We start from the raw sequence: 17534 nt of genomic DNA on the forward strand, positions 1-17534 counted from the left end.
TACCATGTTGGGTTTTATTATTCTGGTTTATTCAAGGTTTATATAATTATATTCGAGCTTTATTCTTATTATTCAATAAGACATACAAACACAAACAAATGAGTATTTTTTTATACAGACAATACAACATTAGAGCCAAATGGAAGAAGTAAAGAAATAGACAGTTCTTGTAGGTTTCTTGTATTATAGCGGTTGGCTTCTGTAAACGTTGCTCTGCCACCACCTACTGGATTATGCCTACTGGAACCATAGACTGGAACAGCTTCACATGTTGATATGATTTAATTTCTCCACTCCTGCTCCAAATCCCAAAGAGACGCTCACGTCTCGCGATACACGTACACGATCTACTTCCGTCATCAATCGTGATCGATTGGAAAAGTTTTACCTTTGATTTGACTCCTTTTACAGTCTGTATTATAATCTGTAAATCCACATGGCGTTCACAAATTTCACAACGACGGATCCAGGTGCGCCTTACATGCATGGTGATTTCACATGAAATGTTTTGTCTGTGGCTCTGTCTGTGTTGTTGCGTTGGATGGCAATTTGTGCATGTTTGCTACTGTTACTGTCTGTACATGATGTACAGTAGAGTGGGTACACAGCCTGCCCTGCTCACACCAACAACAGCATTGACGTACGTTACTTGAAATGTCGGTCAGTCTCATATTTCTCCCTGGAAATAAAAACGTATGGGTTTCCGAGGCTAGCAGTCAGACAGTGATATGATTGATATCAGAACGAGCGACAACCAAGGCTCAACCATTGAGTTCAACGGACAGGTGGCGCCATCTTGTGAGGTTTTCAGCTATTACCATAGAGTGACTAAGTTATTAACGTTCTTTCTGGCACACGCACATATATAATGTAAAGTAAGTCAGCTCGTGTAAACAGGTTTGTGTTCTCAAAATAAGTTGACTTTTCTTTTTCTCAAACTTGATTGGTTTGTTTAGGGGGGTGTTATTTTTGGACAGGTAGGCCTGCAATGTGTCTAGCTTATAAATTCCCTCAGCCCTGTTCCATCAAAGCTAAAATTGCTATCCCAAGCCTAACCTTGAATTGAAGGAACATAGGGCCTGTAATCTGCCAATATTGAACATTTAACCGAGCCTTGCTTTATGAAGACCCAGATATGAAAAAACAAAACCATGTGAAAACACAAAAATGCACAGTTGGGCAATGTTTTGCCCTCTGGTCAAACTGAGTCAATCATTACACAGAGGGTACACATCAAGTCCAGTCAGCCTCTGGCCAGATATTTACCGCACTATCATACTGTTCAGTGAGATTACCTCAGCGTACATCTCTGTTTCCTATTTGCAAAGGTAGGCTTAAATGTAATTATTTTAGAGTGAAATGTGAAACTAATTTGACTAGCATTTTTATCCACATGACGCATTCATGTATATGGACATCTTTTTAGGGTAACTACTTCTACTAAGCATGATGTTCTTTCTATAATTTTGATAGTTTTATTTATTATGTACAATATGGATTTCTCATTCCTCAGGTGCTTTCTTGAACTTTCCCCCATGGCTCGTGTTCTCTCCCTGTTTCGGCCTTCATCTCTTCTGGTGAGGAGCTCTCTGTGCTGCAGAATGTCATTGGACTCACGGGCACGAGAGGTGTTCGGTGCAGCCGTGGAAGCCGTACAGCCAAACATTGTGGTCCGGCGGAGCATAGAGCGCAAGGAAGACTCCATACTTATCGATGGCCGCTCTTTCATGCTCAGACACAACTTGCACTTGGTGGGATTCGGCAAAGCCGTGCTGGGTATGGCCGCGGAGGCAGAGAGGATTTTAGGGGACCACCTTGTCAAAGGAGTGATCAGTGTGCCACATGGTATTCAGGAGACCTTACGGCATCACGGGAAAGAGTAAGCAGAAACCTTACAGTGGCAACACCTACTGTACCCACTATGTTAGCCAGTGAGACAGGGCTGCCTTAATGTTTTCTCATTTTCATCTCAGACAGATGCTTTTGAAAAATGGTAGCTCTATCAAAGTTATGGAGGGAGCTAAACACAACTTGCCCGATGCTGATGCCCAGAATGCAGCTGAATGCATCAAACAGCTAGCCAGTGAACTGACGGAAACAGACTTGCTACTTGTACTAATTTCAGGTAAAATAGAACTATAGCCGATCTACAAGATCACAATATGTTAACAATGATGCTACACAGCTGTGATGTTACACAGCTTGTTGATGTTCACACATTTTGACAATTGCCACATAAAACAGGGATACCAGATTTAATGTGGGTAATCGTCATGTTCCCTCTTTACATATAGTCATAGGCCTATAATCACCATATGTAGACTAGACTGTAATCTCTAACAGGGTTTTCACATTTTTCCTAGGTGGAGGCTCTGCACTCCTACCAGCACCCATCCCACCAATCTCCCTACAAGAGAAACAGGATGTAACGCGTAAACTTGCCGGTGCTGGTGCCACTATTCAGGAGCTGAACACTGTACGCCGTGCCCTGTCATTGTTGAAGGGTGGGCGGCTTGCACACTGTGCTTACCCCGCTCAGGTAAATGCTTTATGCTTTTTTATTGTTGTTCTGATAAATGAACTAATCGATAAATGAACTAATCCCAATAGTTTGGTATCATCTCTACAGGTCATTTCACTTATACTGTCTGATGTGATTGGAGATCCACTTGACCTGATAGCCAGCGGGCCCACAGTGTCGAGTCAAGTGTGTTCAGAGGACGTCTGGGCAATCCTTGAACGTTACAAGGTCTGTCCCTCTCTCCCTGACTCTGTAAAGGAAGTCCTTGGTAGGGCAAGTCCACAGGGCCAAGAAAGAAAGGAGCAATCGGACAGCACCGGGCATGTTCTCAATGCTGTGATCGGCTCCAACAGCATTGCACTTCAGTGTGCAGGCAACCGTGCGCGAGAATTAGGTTTCCGTCCTGTTGTGCTTTCACCAGGAGTCTGTGGGGATGTAAGGGCAGTGTCCCGCCTGTACGGCCTACTGGGGCGGTTTGCTTCTTCTCAGCATGCGCCTCCTCCTGAACTTGTTGCTGAAGTGTTAAAGGTGGGACCTGAGGTTGGCGTACAGAGCTGGGACCTGCACCGTGTGATGCGAGTCCTGGATGAAGCGCGTGCAGAAGGCTGGGGTACTACATGCGTGTTGGCGGGGGGCGAGCCTACTGTTGAGCTAACAGGCAAAGGGCGGGGTGGGCGTAACCAGGAGCTGGCTCTGCGAGTGGCGCTGGAGTTTAGGGGCATGCATCTCCCACCAAAGGGTCCTGTATTCCTGAGTGGTGGAACTGATGGCCAGGATGGACCCACTGAGGCAGCAGGGGCCGTCACCGATGGAGGGTTGTGGGAAGAAGCACAAGCACAAGGACTTGACATTGATGGCACCATTTCTAACAATGATTCTTTTACTTTCTTTTCACAACTCTCTGACGGACAGCGTCTGCTTGTACCTGGTCTAACAGGCACTAATGTGATGGATGTGCACATGCTGATTATTCCTTCACTTCCCACTAACACATAATTGACTAAAACACAAAGCATATAGCATAGTTGCAAGGCAACTAGAGGAGTGCATAGATGAGACTTCCACACCCAAGGTGGATGAATTTGCAGGTAGTGACATACTGTCCATATACATACTGTTATACGTATACCAGTATGTACTATGTAGGGTCAGTTTGCGGCTCACCTATAAACAGTTGGATGGGATTAAAATTGTGTCAGGCCAAGTCCAAGTCTGCAATTTGTGAAAAAGCACTTACAGTTTAGCACTATGTAAAACATTTTGATTAAATTGTTCCCAACTTATGTTCCTGCTATTTAATTAGTCAACCAGCTGATGAAATTGCAGATTGAGGCTTTAACCCTTTCTTTTATTAAATATAATAAATAATATATATATATAATTTGGGATTTTATGGAATATGATTAACATTTTCTATTGCTAGTTTGAACAATTAAATACCGGTAAAATGTATTATTTAAAATAAATTATTAGTGTAGCAGGGCTTGACTTTTCCAGCAGAGCAGAGCAACAGAGAAATACATGCCGTCCTCTATATAGAATCCAAATGAATGTAATCAGTCATGTTGACTGAGAACTTGAATCCACAAGGAGGCTAAGCTCTACAGTTTACATGATATGAACATGAAGATTTAGAGATTGCACTCTGTCTGGTCTTTAATACAGAATGTATCAAAAGCTTTTTTTTAATTGCATCTGAATCTTTATAATCGATTAAAGCAAATTGAGAAAATCAAGTAATGGTCTGATTTAATTTAGAGCAGGCAATAACAGGCAAATGTTAGTTTATTATAGTACACATCCCCCCGTCCTGCTACTCTACTAGTGATATAAATTAACAATTTTATACTGCATAATATGATAGTTAAGGCTCAAATATTTTTGTATTTTTAATTTCTTTGAAGCACCTTCAGCTACATGCTTTGTATGAAAGGATCTATAGGACAGCCAGGTGTAGCCATGAGCAAATTTAATATCAATTTTAGATGACTACCATGCAACACAGATGGTCTTGAACAAAATGATGTCATGAGATGGTCCAATTGATGGCAATTGCCCTGGCAGTCAAGTGCCACTGTGCATTCTTCATGGAAGAGCAGCATAAGAATAACCCTGTCCACCTCAAAGTATATCAAAATAAGTATTCACAGACATCAGTCACTCTTACATAATTCAGAGCATCCTTGTCTTTCTAAGTCAAGCTTTCTGTAGTTCCTCCAGCACATTAATCTCTAAGCAAAGTGTCCAGTGTTATTCTGATCATGTAATTTAAAAATTCAAATGCCAACATTTGAATTACATTTTCGTACTACACATTTGCCTTTCATAACAAAATTCCAAATGATACAAACATTGTCTCACTTAAAAACCCATTTAGACCTGGAACACCTATATTTTATTATACCTTTCGATCCGGGAACAACTCTAAGATTAGCTGTCGCTATAGCAACATATTCTTTTTTGAAACATTTGTATTAAAATCGGAAAACTTTGTTCCTGAGAAAAGGCATTTTTAAAATCGCCTCAGGTCACCACAGGTCTAAATGGGGTTAACAGTTCTGGACAGCACAATACCGGTATGTATGTCTGCTTCCAAAACCCAATGTCTAGTTATCTTCACTCCCATTATGCCCAAGCATAATCAACAGAACTCACCCATTTCATGCTATCAATGCATTGAAAAGGGACAAAATCACAATAAAATGCAAAGTTAGTTCTGGAAAGCCCTACCCATTGGCTACTGGTGATAAGAGAGCAGCATGACAGATCAGGCTCAGTATCTTAGAAGAATGTTTGTTCTTAATCCGCCATCTTGATCTGTTATGGTAACATGTCTTGGGAGGCTACCGAGTTGAATGACGTACTATATAGATGGGCATAGAGATATGAATAAAACGTGATGAGACAGGTTCGAAATAATCACTAGTAAGGCTGTCAACAAATATTGTAATGCGTTATGACACTAAGTATTGGATAATATGGCATATGATACGTTTAGTCTTGTCCTGGTTTTCAAAATGTCTGATCTTACCTGACTGATGTGTTCTACTTGTCTGTACCATTTTGTTATATAGGGGGTATGCATTACTGAATACTGATGAATAAATATTATACAAAATCTCAGTGTCTAAATATTTAGTGAAAGCAGCAATAGTAATCCTCCCCACAATATAAATATCAAGGTATTTGGTCAAATGTGATATTTGATTGTGTCCATATCGGCCACCAGCAGGTGCATCCTTCCTTCTTCTTAACTGAAGTTGCTTCATTATCCAGTAACTTGAAGGCACATTTCAGGAACTGAGCAAACCTTCAATCAGCCGACGTGTTTGGAGATATAACAAACAGTATGTATGGTTGTCAAAGGTCCATAGTCCTGTAATGTGGTTGTATTTAGTCTCTGTGAGTCTTGATGTTTTCTCCTGCTGCACTGTCCCTAAGAGGATGGAAAAGAAAATAAATGCTCATAAAAGAAAGGAACTATGATAATGCAATCAATGGTCTATTGAGCAAACTGCCAGCGCAAAAATATTTGTCTGTATGGCAGGGCAGCCGCTCTTTCACCTCCATCTCTCCCTACTGGTGTCTACTGCCTGCTGTGTTCTACCCACTGTGCATAAAGACCAGTAGAGCACCAGGGCTGATTGCCTTTGACTTCTGTCAAAGCAAGTCAAACAAATCTGTGTGTCTGATATGTTCGGTGTGGCACACAGAGGAAAATGTGACAAGTATGCAGGACAACTCAGAACGCAAAAGGTAAACGAGCTTTAAGCAGTGATGAAAAAAGCAACCATTTACATGTTTGGGACTTTAGAACAGGCTACATTAGAACATTACAAATCCAAACTGTGCTAACAGTAACACACGGCACACTGATATCTAAATAACATTATGACAGGCTGGTTAGAGCCAACTTTGGGATGTCAGGTTTCTGGAAGCAGCAATTAAAGAATGCAATGTTCGATGCACTGAGACATGTAAGCTAAATGCATTGCTGTGGGAGCAGGTGTGCACAACTGATCTGGGATACACACGGCCCACATGAAGTTGCATTTTGCGTGTGAAACGAGTTTGACACCCCTGGTCTACACATTAGACAGTGTATAAAGGGTGGGCTTGCCATCTGAAGGGACATGGATGCATAGACAGACACCTACCATCCGCTCAGGTGAGGCGCAGTATCAGGTGTGCCTCCATTCTGCCCTGTACCTGAATAGCAAACACATTGTAAGCACACAGACAGTACTGAACAAACACATGGTAAACTAAATACACAGACTATTGAATAACAAACTTAGCACTGAATAACACAGCACAAAATAACAATGGTACAGTACTAAAAAAAAATAACTAACACATTGTACTGAACTGAACAACACCTAGAACAACAAGTGCTGACCAGACATATTGTCGTTTCATGAGCTCAACAGAAACACTCACCTTGTCTGTAATACATGTCATTCACAGTGTTTCCATAGACCTTCCATGCAAAGTGAATGGCAATAAGACTGAAAACCAACCAACTGAACAGTATCTTGAATATGGACACTCTCATATCATTAGCAAGCCAGTCGTCCACGAATTCAGAGAGAAAAGACACGAAGCTGTCAACAATACGAGACAAAAACTCAAAGTCCCACGACTCCTCCATTGTTGGCAGTTATTTGGCTAGTATCCTAAATGAAAACATAACGTTGTATCTATAAAATGTCTTGTTTTAGAGATGACTTTGGTGGATAGTTATTTATGTACATGAACCTAGCTTGCTATGCTGTGCTATCTCTTCTTCTTGATAAGCGCCCCTCGTTGGTGTATCCACTGTATTGCTGCCTCCTAATGTTGGCCTTGTATACTGCACACTGTTTCGGTCCGTGTATTTTTACGGCCATTTGAATTCTAATTTCGTGGTAAATTAAAACATAAAATATGGTTATTTTTCTGAATACCGTTTAGAAATTGTTCATTAAAAACTTAGTAATTGTAGAACGCAAGGCATTCACTGTGAAGAGTGCGGGCGCAGACACCACAAAACTGTTTGCAATCAAACAGCCAGTCAATATACAGCGCATGATAGACGCGCCGACCACGGCAACGACAGACAGGCTGACCACAGTGTTGCAAATGCAGTTAATAGTGTAGCAAGCAACTCTGACAAGTGACAACAGTAGGCAGTATTACTGCAGACAGCTACCATTTGGATAGATGCACCAACGCAAAGCAAAGTAGCCAGGTTTCATTAAAGAGGATATTTCCAGAGCACTTAACCTGCCAGTTACAGGTAAAGAAACGTTGAATATGTATGTGTTTGGTTCCAAAACACCCCAGAGAATTACCTGCAGGAAAGTGAAGGCTCGTTTGAGAAATATTAAGAACAATCAAAGCATTGCAATGGAAACACCCTCTCTTATATATGATTAAAACGCCAAACGGAAAGACAAAAAGGGACTGCCTATTCCCACTATAGGCTGAGGAAGAAATGCCACTTGACAGTTTTCAAATCAGCCTCATGGTGGCGCTACAACAGGCCAAGTTGCGTCTCTCTCACACACACACACACACACACACACACACACACACACACACACACACACACACACACACACACACACACACACACACACACACACACACACACACACACACACACAGTTTGCAGAATTACAGTACATTTCAAGCACAAACTCAATACAAAGACTGTTAACTGTGAGTGGACGACCCCATTAAGCATTAGGCCTACACTTGTTTACAACAGGGTCCACCATGTTCAATTCATCAAAACATTTAGAGACGTACAAATAGACACTTCTATATAGTTAAAGAACAGAACAGGAATTCATCATAAAGGAAGCAAAAGGGAAAAGAAACATACAGTGAGGGGAAAAAAGGGGGGGGGATTCAGATTTTACGGGGGCCAGTTTCGAATTGCAGCCGTCCGTAGGTGCTCTTTGAGAGCGGTTTTTAAGGAGTCAAGGTATTCACATGTCTTAATGACTGTTGGTAGGGCGTTCCACATTTTGGTGGCATAGGAGCGAAAATAATTTAGTCCCTTGTTTGTGCCGAATCTGGGTTGTACATGGTTTGTTGCACTCCCTCTGGTGTAGTGGGTGTGATAATATTGTCACCCACTCTAACCAAGAAGCCATCTGCCTTGCTGAGATTACTATTTGATCCGAAGAGAATGGATTCAGTTTTTCCCAGGTTTAAGGATAGTTTGTTATCAGCGAGCCAGGTGCAGATTCTATCGAGTTCGGAGCTGAGGGTCTTTTCAACCTGCAGTTTGTTCCTGTCCGAGACCAGCAGTGCTGAGTCATCTACGAACAGGAACAAGTTGCAGTCACAAGCTGATGTCATGTCGTTTACATATATTAGGAACAGTAAAGGCCCTACACACACACACACACACACACACACACACACACACACACACACACACACACACACACACACACACACACACACACACACGCGCACACACACACACACACACACACACACACACACACACACACACGCACGCACACACACACACACACACACACACACACACACACACACACACACACACACACACACACACACACACACACACACACACACACAATGATGTTCTGTGTATCCAAATGCTCCGTAAAATGGTTTAACATGCATTATCTATGCAATAGGCATTTTAATCCACAGTTCTCTTTACTGTCAATGATTCCCCCAATCCCCCCCCCCCCCCCCTGAACTTGCAAAACCAGTTGTCAACTCAACACACCATCTGGAACGTACCCCAGGGGGCGGTACTACAGCAGTTACCGAGCTTTCTGATTGGCTGCCATCCGTTAACGTTGCCTGTTGCTGATTGGTCGGCAGGGCTTGTCGTCAGGGATTCCGGATGTCGGCTGTGGTAAGAGGAACATTTGTTTTCTTGTGATCTTGACATGACAGCTTGTTAATGTTGCTTACCGGCTGCTGTCACATCATCAAAGTTTACATTAAGGATTAAATATCTTTCTCCAACGCTTCAACGTCATTGAAATCGTAAGTTTGTCTCTCAGACCTTATTGGTAACATTCATTATCTGATGTACACATACAGTACAACACACGGGCTGCATGCATGCATTCAGACTTAAAGCCGAAGCCATAAAATGGATCTCTGCTTTGCTAGCTGGTGATGTTAGCCTGTTAGCATCTAAGCCTGGGGATGTTTGCAGATATATTCATTGTTGGGATATTTAAAAAACAATTTAGTTTGAAGACATTTCAGGGAATACAATGTAAGTCAAGTAGGGACTGTTGGTTGGCTCAACGAACATATTTAGCTAGCTTGTAGCTTTACGTTGTGCTGCTGTGTAGTGCAGCATTAACAGCTTAAGTTTAAATATTAGCTAAGCTACTGTACATGTAACTATTTGAGAGATTAAATGGGTCTTAAATTCCAGATCCTTAAAGTATTATTATTGTGGGAGTTTTGAATTCTCCACTGAGGTCAGTTTTGCCTCGCTTAATACTTTCATCATGTCAGCTGACCACTGATGCAAGAGATCCCTACTCCCATTATTAGAGGCTTTGATGTATCCATGACGACCAGGCTTTCTATGAGGCCATGTTTATAAAATGTGTAAGGCGCCTGAAAATTGCAGATCTACAAGCTCACAACTCGTTCCGGGTGTGAGCTTGTATTTACTATAGGGCACACGTGACGTGTACAGCTGTACAACAAAGTACAAAATCAGACTGTACTGAATATGCAATATGTGTAATAAAATGCGAGTTTTCTGTTCTCCAGTCACTGGGATGGTAAGATGGAGAGAGAGAGACAACAAAACGAAGAGGCAGAAGGCGTGAATACCTCTGATCTACTCTTTGAAAGCCTGGCTCCAACTGGTAAAAAGGAAATGGGTTTTAGCCAATTATAAACCCATCCATTATATACATTTGCAATTTGCATTCAAGCCCCAAAGCTCTGCTGCTCAAAACTGACGTGTCCCCCTCCCCCTTCAATTAACAGCCGACACCCTGGCGACGTCCCTCTCCCTGCTGGGCAGCCATATGTTTCCTGATCATATTGCATTGGCGGGGGTGGTGGAGAGAGAAGGCGATGGCAGAGAGAACCCAGAGGACAACCCTCCTGCAGAGGTGCTGCTGTCCCATGTCACAGCAGAGGAGGACCCTCTAGAGGTGCTGCTGCTGTCCCATGTCACAGCGGAGGAGGACCCTCCAGAGGTGCTGCTGCTGTCCCATGTCACAGCAGAGGAGGAGGAGGAGGAGGAGCAGCGGAGTCTGGATTCGGAGACCGAAGCCAACAAGATGGAGGAGCCGCCACCGGGGAATGTCACCACGGATCCCGAACCAGCTGACGACGGTACGGCCGACGAAGAGGAGGCGGCTGTTGGGAAGGACAGCCAGGAGGACTCTGGGGAGTTTGTCGTTACCATGCTGGCCAGGGGCAAACTGGAAGAGCAAGGCGTAGGGTTGAAGGGGAGGTCGTCTCCGCTTTCGGAAACGGGGACGGGAGCGTCCGAAGCGCCGGCCTTCCTGTCCCACCGCGAGGAGGACGTGACCGGAGAGAGCTGGCGGCAGCACAGGAAGCACGTGTTTGTGTTGAGTGAAGCCGGCAAGCCCATCTACTCCCGCTACGGCAGTGAAGAGGCGCTCTCCTCTACCATGGGAGTCATGATGGCACTGGTGTCTTTTGTCCAGAGTAGCGATAACATGATCCGCTCAATCTATTCAGGTGAGAGCTCTGACATCTCTGATATTACATTTATGAAAATGTTATTTTAATAAATCTATGTAGAGTAAAGTATGTTAATACAATATAATTTGCACATCTGCGGTTAGAGTTGGAACATATCGTTGCAATGGCCTTTCTGTTAGGAGAGGGAGACAGAAGATATAAAACTGTAGTTTTCATTCAACCCAGACATAATTTAATAACGTCTAATCCTTGTTGCCTGTGTGTCTCCCCTCCCATAAGATAAGCACACCGTGGTGTTCATGCAGAAGGGTCCCCTGGTGCTGGTGTGTGTATCCAGCAGCCGGCAGTCCGAGCAGCAGCTGCGCGACGAGCTCCTTTACGTCTACTATCAGATCATCAGCATGCTCACGCAGGCCAGCATCAATCGCATCTTTGAACACAAGAAGAACTACGACCTGCGGCGGTTACTGGCGGGCTCCGAGAAGATCCTGGACGGCCTCCTGGACCTGCTGGACACTGACCCGAGCTTCCTCCTGGCGGCGGTGCACTGCCTGCCGCTAGTCGCTTCTCTCAGGGACTCGCTGAGCCAGATCCTCCAAAAGGCCATCACTCCCAACCTGGTCTTCTCCATCCTCATCGCCAAGAACCAGCTGCTCACCATCGTCCAGGAGAAGACGGTCATCGAGGACGCCAGGCTGGAGCCGGCCGACGTCCACCTCCTGCTCAACCTCATCGGAGCCTCCTCGGCCTTCCAGGCCGGTGAGATCTGGACTCCCATTTGCCTCCCCCTCTTTAACCCGGACTGTTACTTTTACGCATACATTTCATACCTGGACCCACCAGAATGCACTGTTTGCTTGCTGCTGCTCTCGACGGATAAGGAGGCCTTTTATGCCGTGGCTGAGTGCAAGAGGCGGATAGAGGAAGCCATGGTCACTCAGAACTCACTGAGCCTCATAGCCAAAGCCCACTCGTACAGTGTCAGCCAGGTGGGCGTGTCAGACCTCAGACACTTCATGTACAAGCCCTTTGACGTTCCAGACAATCACCGCCAGCTCACTCAGTTCACCAGGTGTGTTGTGTTATGTTGCTTGTAATGTCCTAGATAGATATATAGATGGATGGATGGATAGAACTTTATTGATCTTGATGAATTATTTGTACCCCTTTTTCTCCCCAATTTACTCGTTTTGCCAATGAATTCCTCCCCACACACTAGTGACACTAATGTGTGTACTAGTCATTGCCGTTGTATCCCACTAATTCCCTCATCAGGAGCATGTAGCACAGGGGTGCCCACACCTTTTTGACTTGCGAGTCAACAAGATCTACCCACCAAAAAACAGTATTATCCCATTGCTGATTTTATTTTTTAAATGTACCTAGCGACACACTTGAGGAATAGAGGGGAGGATGGGAGGAAATGTAACTGGTAGGGTTTAAAAAAAAAGAAGATAACTATATAATGCTACTGACATCTGCGCACAACACACTTGAAAACAAAGACTTGCATTGTGCGTTTGTCAATCAATCAAGTCACCTTAATTCAAGTGGCAGGTGGAAAAAAATATTTTTTTATATTTAAATTATATATTTTTTTAGAGGCATGTCATGTGATCTACCTGCACAGCCTTTGTGATCTACTGGTAGATCACGATCTACCTTTTGGGCACCTCTGATTTAGCACCTCTGTCCTAAGTCCTCCCACCCAACACTCCCTGCTGACATCGTAATTTAATTTTTTTGCATAATTTATAAGCCAGATGTACCACGATGTATTCGAACCCCTAGACTCCGCAGTGGTGGTAGCCAGGCAGGTACTACTGTGCCACCCAAGCGCCTCCAGACACACATTAACACAGTGTATTGCCTCAATCTTAGGCAAAATAAATGCGAGTAAAGAACACGAAGTCACGGTGACATAATCACACCACCAAAATCCTGATAACGCTACAGTGTCAACATTGTAATCAGCACAATAACCGCACCCTACAGTGTTACCAAGAAGGAAACGCCGGGGCTGGAATCTCAGTGTCAGTGGCCATGCAGATTGTCTGGAGTCACCATGAGCACAGTGACCCTTTTAATTTCAAGGACCTACAGTGTACAAATGGCCTCGTAAGGGTCCATTTGGTTCCCTTTGTACATTCTTCGACTGAATTAGAAACCAGGACCCTCTTCACCCACTTCCGGGCTAGCATATTGCGGCTATCGGGCAGAAACCCGTACTTAGTTTTCAGGGAATGGAATGGAAAGAGAAACCTGTGTTCCAATGTAGTTACCTTTTAGTCACAAGCTCTTGTAAATACTTTTCATTGGTGAACTTAACACACTTAACGGACACACTTAACCATTTTCAACCTGGTGTTCCTATTTTGGGTATGTATATAAGCACTTCTTTCCGGAAACATTTCACCTGTAATGTCATGACCAAAATAGGAATGCCAGGTTAATGTGCCTCTTGTTGATACCCATGCAGCCATCCATAGAACTGTCGAAGGTCGCCGTTATGTAGTTAATTTGTGTCCCGATAAACTTCTTCTCGGCTTCCAAACCAAACGTGTTTGGCAGGTGATTCTTGTCCTGTTCAACAGGTTGAGTTACTTCTGCAGCCAAGTCTTTTATGGTGACAGTTCAGCGCGGCTGAACGGTTGGCTTCTTTGATTGGTCAGCTGCCGTTTAACCCCTTGGTCTGATATGGAAGCTGACCAATCATTGTGAACATCATCCAACTACACAAGTCGTGAGCTAATTGCATGGGGCACCAGGTCAAAGTGCATAAACAAGTAAAAAGATGCAAATGAGAAAATACACAGTTAATAATGCCATTTGGTTAGTCTGTCAAAGACCAGTCACAGACTAATTAAAACAATTTAGTAACACAACAAATATCAATATAATTCCCTCAGAGTAAGTTTAACATAACTATGTGTACTGTGGACTCTTTTATATTGTTTAACCAGTTAGCATTTGTGTACCACATTTACTTTCTGTCTGAGTCCACATCATGTATTATTGATGTGGCGTGGCACACAGTTTGAATTTAATTAGGTTACTGACTGTACATTTGTACAATGTGAGGGACTATGCTTACTGGTTTCAGGGGGAAACAACCTGGACATCTGTGACACTTGTAAATACAACATGATGGTATTAACCATAACAAGAATGACAAGTGACTTCAATTATTTAAACGGATTAGAAGCATCGAGTGTCCAATTAATTATAGTACAGGGCTACCAGTGAGGCCGGCCTTGGTTGGAAATCAAATTATGTGTGTGAACACTAGAGAAGCATTATCAGTGGATAGGACAGTTAAGTGGGTTCGATCTATCTAGTCCACATTGCAAAATAGCAGCTTTAATCTGGAAGAATGGAAATAAAATAATACATATCTTTACTGTATTTCTGTACATATGAAAGGCCTCCGTTTACGCTTTGATGTGTTCATTGCTTGCAGCCCAGAGATGGAGGCCCCATACGGCAGTGAGGAGGAGAAGATGAGACTGCTGGATCTGTACCGGTACATGCACAGTCGCATCCACAGCTCCTCACGACCACTTAAGCTCATCTATCACGTTGCTGAGAGAGAAACCCTGCTAGCCTGGGTATGTAGCAGGGTTATTACAATGCAACTTAAAGCCTCACTATGCAACTAAAAGAAAAAGAAACTAATGAACGTTTACATTTGAATTAATAAGCTTGGTATGTAGCTCCCTTTGCAACTAGGCAAATCTTAATGATTGGGCATGGGACACGAGCTCAGACTGGCCACCTTTGATGAAATTGACATCTTACCCCCTGTCTAAGAAATGCACTTGCCTCTTGTATGCACATGAGTGCAAAACTTCTATTGGCACAATGGACAGTCTCAACATCATGTCTTGTGTTTTTATGATTCCTGCAGGGAAACCCTCAAATCTGCCATTTGTGTGTTTGTGTTGTCTTTAGATTTGTCAAACATTTCTATGCAAAGTTGACTTTTTAGTTTAGTTTTCTATGCAAAACAATTACATAGTTTCTTGGAAGCAAATGAGAAGCGAAGTCAGTGCTACAAAGGTCCTTTACACAAAGGAAGCTGCATCACAAATAATCCAGGGCCCACTGGTGGGCTGTGAGGATATTGCAAGTGGGGAAGAAGGAATGGAAGTTTGCACACTAAGGGCTGTATTTTGCGTGTTTTAACAAGTACCAGGTCTTATTCCCTAACTTGAGTAAACTAAAGACCTGGAGGCGTGATCAATGCTCTTTGGCCACTCAGAATAGCCAAATGGCATTGATCACGCCTCCAGGTCTTTAGTTTACTCAAGTTAGGGAATAAGACCTGGTTCTTAAGACACGCAAAATACAGCCATAAGGGTCTTAGTGTGGGGGTCTGAGACAAAGCTGTCAACAGTGCGTGTTGTCAGCTTGTAGATTGGCTCTTTTCAGCAAAGATATTTGAATTTACATGGACTGGCTCCCCCTCTAGGGAATTTATTCATAGGGAAAAGGACACGTTTCCAGAGGGGTCTGCAAAAGTGCGATGTTCACTGTCCACCTTTGGACAAAATGTTCTCTCCATCAAAGGAACCATCTCCCAGTTGCACTAAGGGAGAGCCAGCATTTAAAGAACAATTGAAACAGTGGTTAAAAAGTAACCTGAATGATCACTTATAACATTAGTAGTTTCACTCTCTTTAAAAAAAAAATATATGCCCTTTGTGATGTTTAGTTTTTGCGTAGTATGGAAGGAAGTTAGCATTTGCTACATCCAGCATAACACTTAATCATACATATGGAATACATTACATGTTTTAGTGTTCATTCATTTGCATTGCATAAAATGTGTTTGCCATTCCCAATACAGGTCACAAGCAAGTTTGAGCTGTACACCTGCTTCAGTCCCCTGGTCACCAAAGCCTGCGCCATCACTGCTATCACTAAGCTGCTACGGTGGATTAAGAAGGAAGAGGACCGACTCTTCATCCGATATCCCCCCAAGTATTCAACCACCCCCAACCCCAGTAAGAGCTCTCGTGGAGGGAAGTCTGACCAGCAGGACTCCACAGATAACGGCTTCATGTCCCTCTTATAGGGCTACGTACTGTAGATCGACTACCCTGTTTTCTCAAAAGTAGTTTGCACACTGGTGGTTACGCAATGTTTGGAAACCCCCAGACGTTGATACCTGAACTTAACAGACTTTGACTACTGGACACAACACTACGTTTTTCCGCCCCACTATTTAAGAAGCAACATACTCCTTGGTGGTAATTAATATGGTCTTTCCCCAACGAGAAAGCATGTCATTGCATTAGGATAGTGCTTTCAGTCACATACAGTCAGGGGAAAAACTGCATTATGATATAGTACATTTTAAATTTACCTGTGGTAGAATTATTAATTATCACTGCAATGATATTTAAATGTTTTTATATTTTATTAGTGTAAACGGGGATGTTTTCTTTTCTTACTTTTTTTCCCCACAGACAGTGAATGTACCACATAATTCACATAATGGTCTAACTGTTGCACTCAACATTTCAGTCATTGGTACATTGTGCAAGAAATAGGGGAATAGGAATGTAAACGAGCTTCTACAATGATTTGCTTTACATCGTGGAAAAACAGGTTTCGATACAGGATATGCAGAAAATCCAACCCATAGGCTATGTTGTTTAGGCTTCACAACTGGAATAACTGGAACTACATTGTGTTGCTCAACGATGCTTCTTATATTCAGTTAATTTAAGCTAAGTTTGTCTTTTTCCACGTTACATTTTACACAATTCTATATGGCGATCCTAGCTCTAATGGGATCATAAACCCAACTCACATGATCAACAGTGTTGCTGTCTTTATTGCTTGGACACAAATTCCATTAGTCTCGTGAGGTCATCTGGTAAGCTGATGCCCGTCGTACGACGGTGTCGAGTGGTTGAATATTGCAGATCTTCAGGATCACGCCCCCTCACAGATCAGTTACTTTCAGCATGGGACAATGCGACTAAATAAACTGATCTCGTGTGCAAATAAGTTTACTCCAGATGAAGATGGTCATGCGATGCTTTAAGAGTAATGCCTGATTAATACTTGGGACTTGCATCATGTCTCACACCGAAAATAGCGCATTTACCGCAGACAATGGATGGAAACATTGAGTGTTGTGTAAAATTGGAATAAAGACAATTGCCCCATCTTAGTTACATGAGTATGCCATCACTTCAATCTTTGGAGAAAATATGTATAGTATTATGAAATAAACCCAAGGTTGCACAAATCTATTTTGCTTGTCATTTGCGTTCAGGTGTGTCAATTTGATAAAGTGGGGCTACAAGAAATCACA

The 17534-nt window shown here is 43.0% G+C and overlaps 3 protein-coding genes across 6 annotated transcripts; 2 read left to right on the plus strand and 1 right to left on the minus strand.

Annotated features, from left to right (window-relative positions):
* The first annotated feature begins 350 nt into the window (after positions 1–350).
* On the plus strand, positions 351–4321 carry glyctk (glycerate kinase). 3 transcript variants are annotated; one of them, XR_013965485.1, is made up of 6 exons: positions 351–470; positions 1514–1879; positions 1974–2125; positions 2364–2539; positions 2630–3771; positions 3854–4321. XR_013965485.1 is itself a non-coding variant. In XM_080785377.1 (5 exons), exons 2-5 carry the CDS (start codon positions 1536–1538, stop codon positions 3515–3517), a joined length of 1560 nt encoding a protein of 519 aa, XP_080641503.1. In that variant the 5' UTR covers positions 351–470; positions 1514–1535; the 3' UTR covers positions 3518–4321. The 3 variants fall into 3 exon arrangements, 2 of the variants coding, with proteins under 2 accessions (XP_080641503.1, XP_080641504.1); XM_080785377.1 differs by having other exon boundaries at positions 2630–4321; XM_080785378.1 differs by having other exon boundaries at positions 357–488; positions 2630–4321.
* Positions 4322–4475: 154 nt separating this feature from the next.
* tcta (T cell leukemia translocation altered) lies at positions 4476–7298 on the minus strand. The gene is made up of 3 exons (XM_080785400.1): positions 6962–7298; positions 6679–6730; positions 4476–5957 (listed from the first exon to the last, which is right to left on the minus strand). Exons 1-3 carry the CDS (start codon positions 7170–7172, stop codon positions 5915–5917), a joined length of 306 nt encoding a protein of 101 aa, XP_080641526.1. The 5' UTR covers positions 7173–7298; the 3' UTR covers positions 4476–5914.
* Positions 7299–9399: 2101 nt separating this feature from the next.
* mon1bb (MON1 secretory trafficking family member Bb) lies at positions 9400–17457 on the plus strand. 2 transcript variants are annotated; one of them, XM_080775861.1, is made up of 7 exons: positions 9400–9544; positions 10295–10392; positions 10517–10686; positions 10777–11242; positions 11486–12278; positions 14667–14814; positions 16056–17457. In XM_080775861.1, the coding sequence occupies exons 2-7, from the start codon at positions 10311–10313 to the stop codon at positions 16281–16283; spliced, it is 1887 nt and encodes a 628-aa protein (XP_080631987.1). In that variant the 5' UTR covers positions 9400–9544; positions 10295–10310; the 3' UTR covers positions 16284–17457. The 2 variants fall into 2 exon arrangements, with proteins under 2 accessions (XP_080631987.1, XP_080631986.1); XM_080775860.1 differs by having other exon boundaries at positions 10517–11242.
* The last annotated feature ends 77 nt before the right edge of the window (positions 17458–17534 follow it).

The sequence above is a fragment of the Protomyctophum bolini genome (genome assembly GCF_963924005.1).
Source record: "Protomyctophum bolini genome assembly, chromosome: 2".
In the NCBI taxonomy this organism is placed as follows: Eukaryota; Metazoa; Chordata; class Actinopteri; order Myctophiformes; family Myctophidae; genus Protomyctophum; species Protomyctophum bolini.

Coding starts and splice junctions, on each gene's coding strand:
- glyctk (XM_080785377.1), top strand. CDS start 1,536: ATGGCTCGTGTTCTCTCCCTGTTTCGGCCTTCATCTCTTCTGGTGAGG. Junction 1,880..1,973: donor TTACGGCATCACGGGAAAGA/GTAAGCAGAAAC, acceptor TTTTCATCTCAG/ACAGATGCTTTTGAAAAATG. Junction 2,126..2,363: donor GCTACTTGTACTAATTTCAG/GTAAAATAGAAC, acceptor CATTTTTCCTAG/GTGGAGGCTCTGCACTCCTA.
- tcta (XM_080785400.1), bottom strand. CDS start 7,172: ATGGAGGAGTCGTGGGACTTTGAGTTTTTGTCTCGTATTGTTGACAGC. Junction 6,731..6,961: donor TGACATGTATTACAGACAAG/GTGAGTGTTTCT, acceptor TTTGCTATTCAG/GTACAGGGCAGAATGGAGGC. Junction 5,958..6,678: donor GCGCCTCACCTGAGCGGATG/GTAGGTGTCTGT, acceptor CCATCCTCTTAG/GGACAGTGCAGCAGGAGAAA.
- mon1bb (XM_080775860.1), top strand. CDS start 10,311: ATGGAGAGAGAGAGACAACAAAACGAAGAGGCAGAAGGCGTGAATACC. Junction 10,393..10,516: donor TGAAAGCCTGGCTCCAACTG/GTAAAAAGGAAA, acceptor TTCAATTAACAG/CCGACACCCTGGCGACGTCC. Junction 11,243..11,485: donor GATCCGCTCAATCTATTCAG/GTGAGAGCTCTG, acceptor CCCTCCCATAAG/ATAAGCACACCGTGGTGTTC.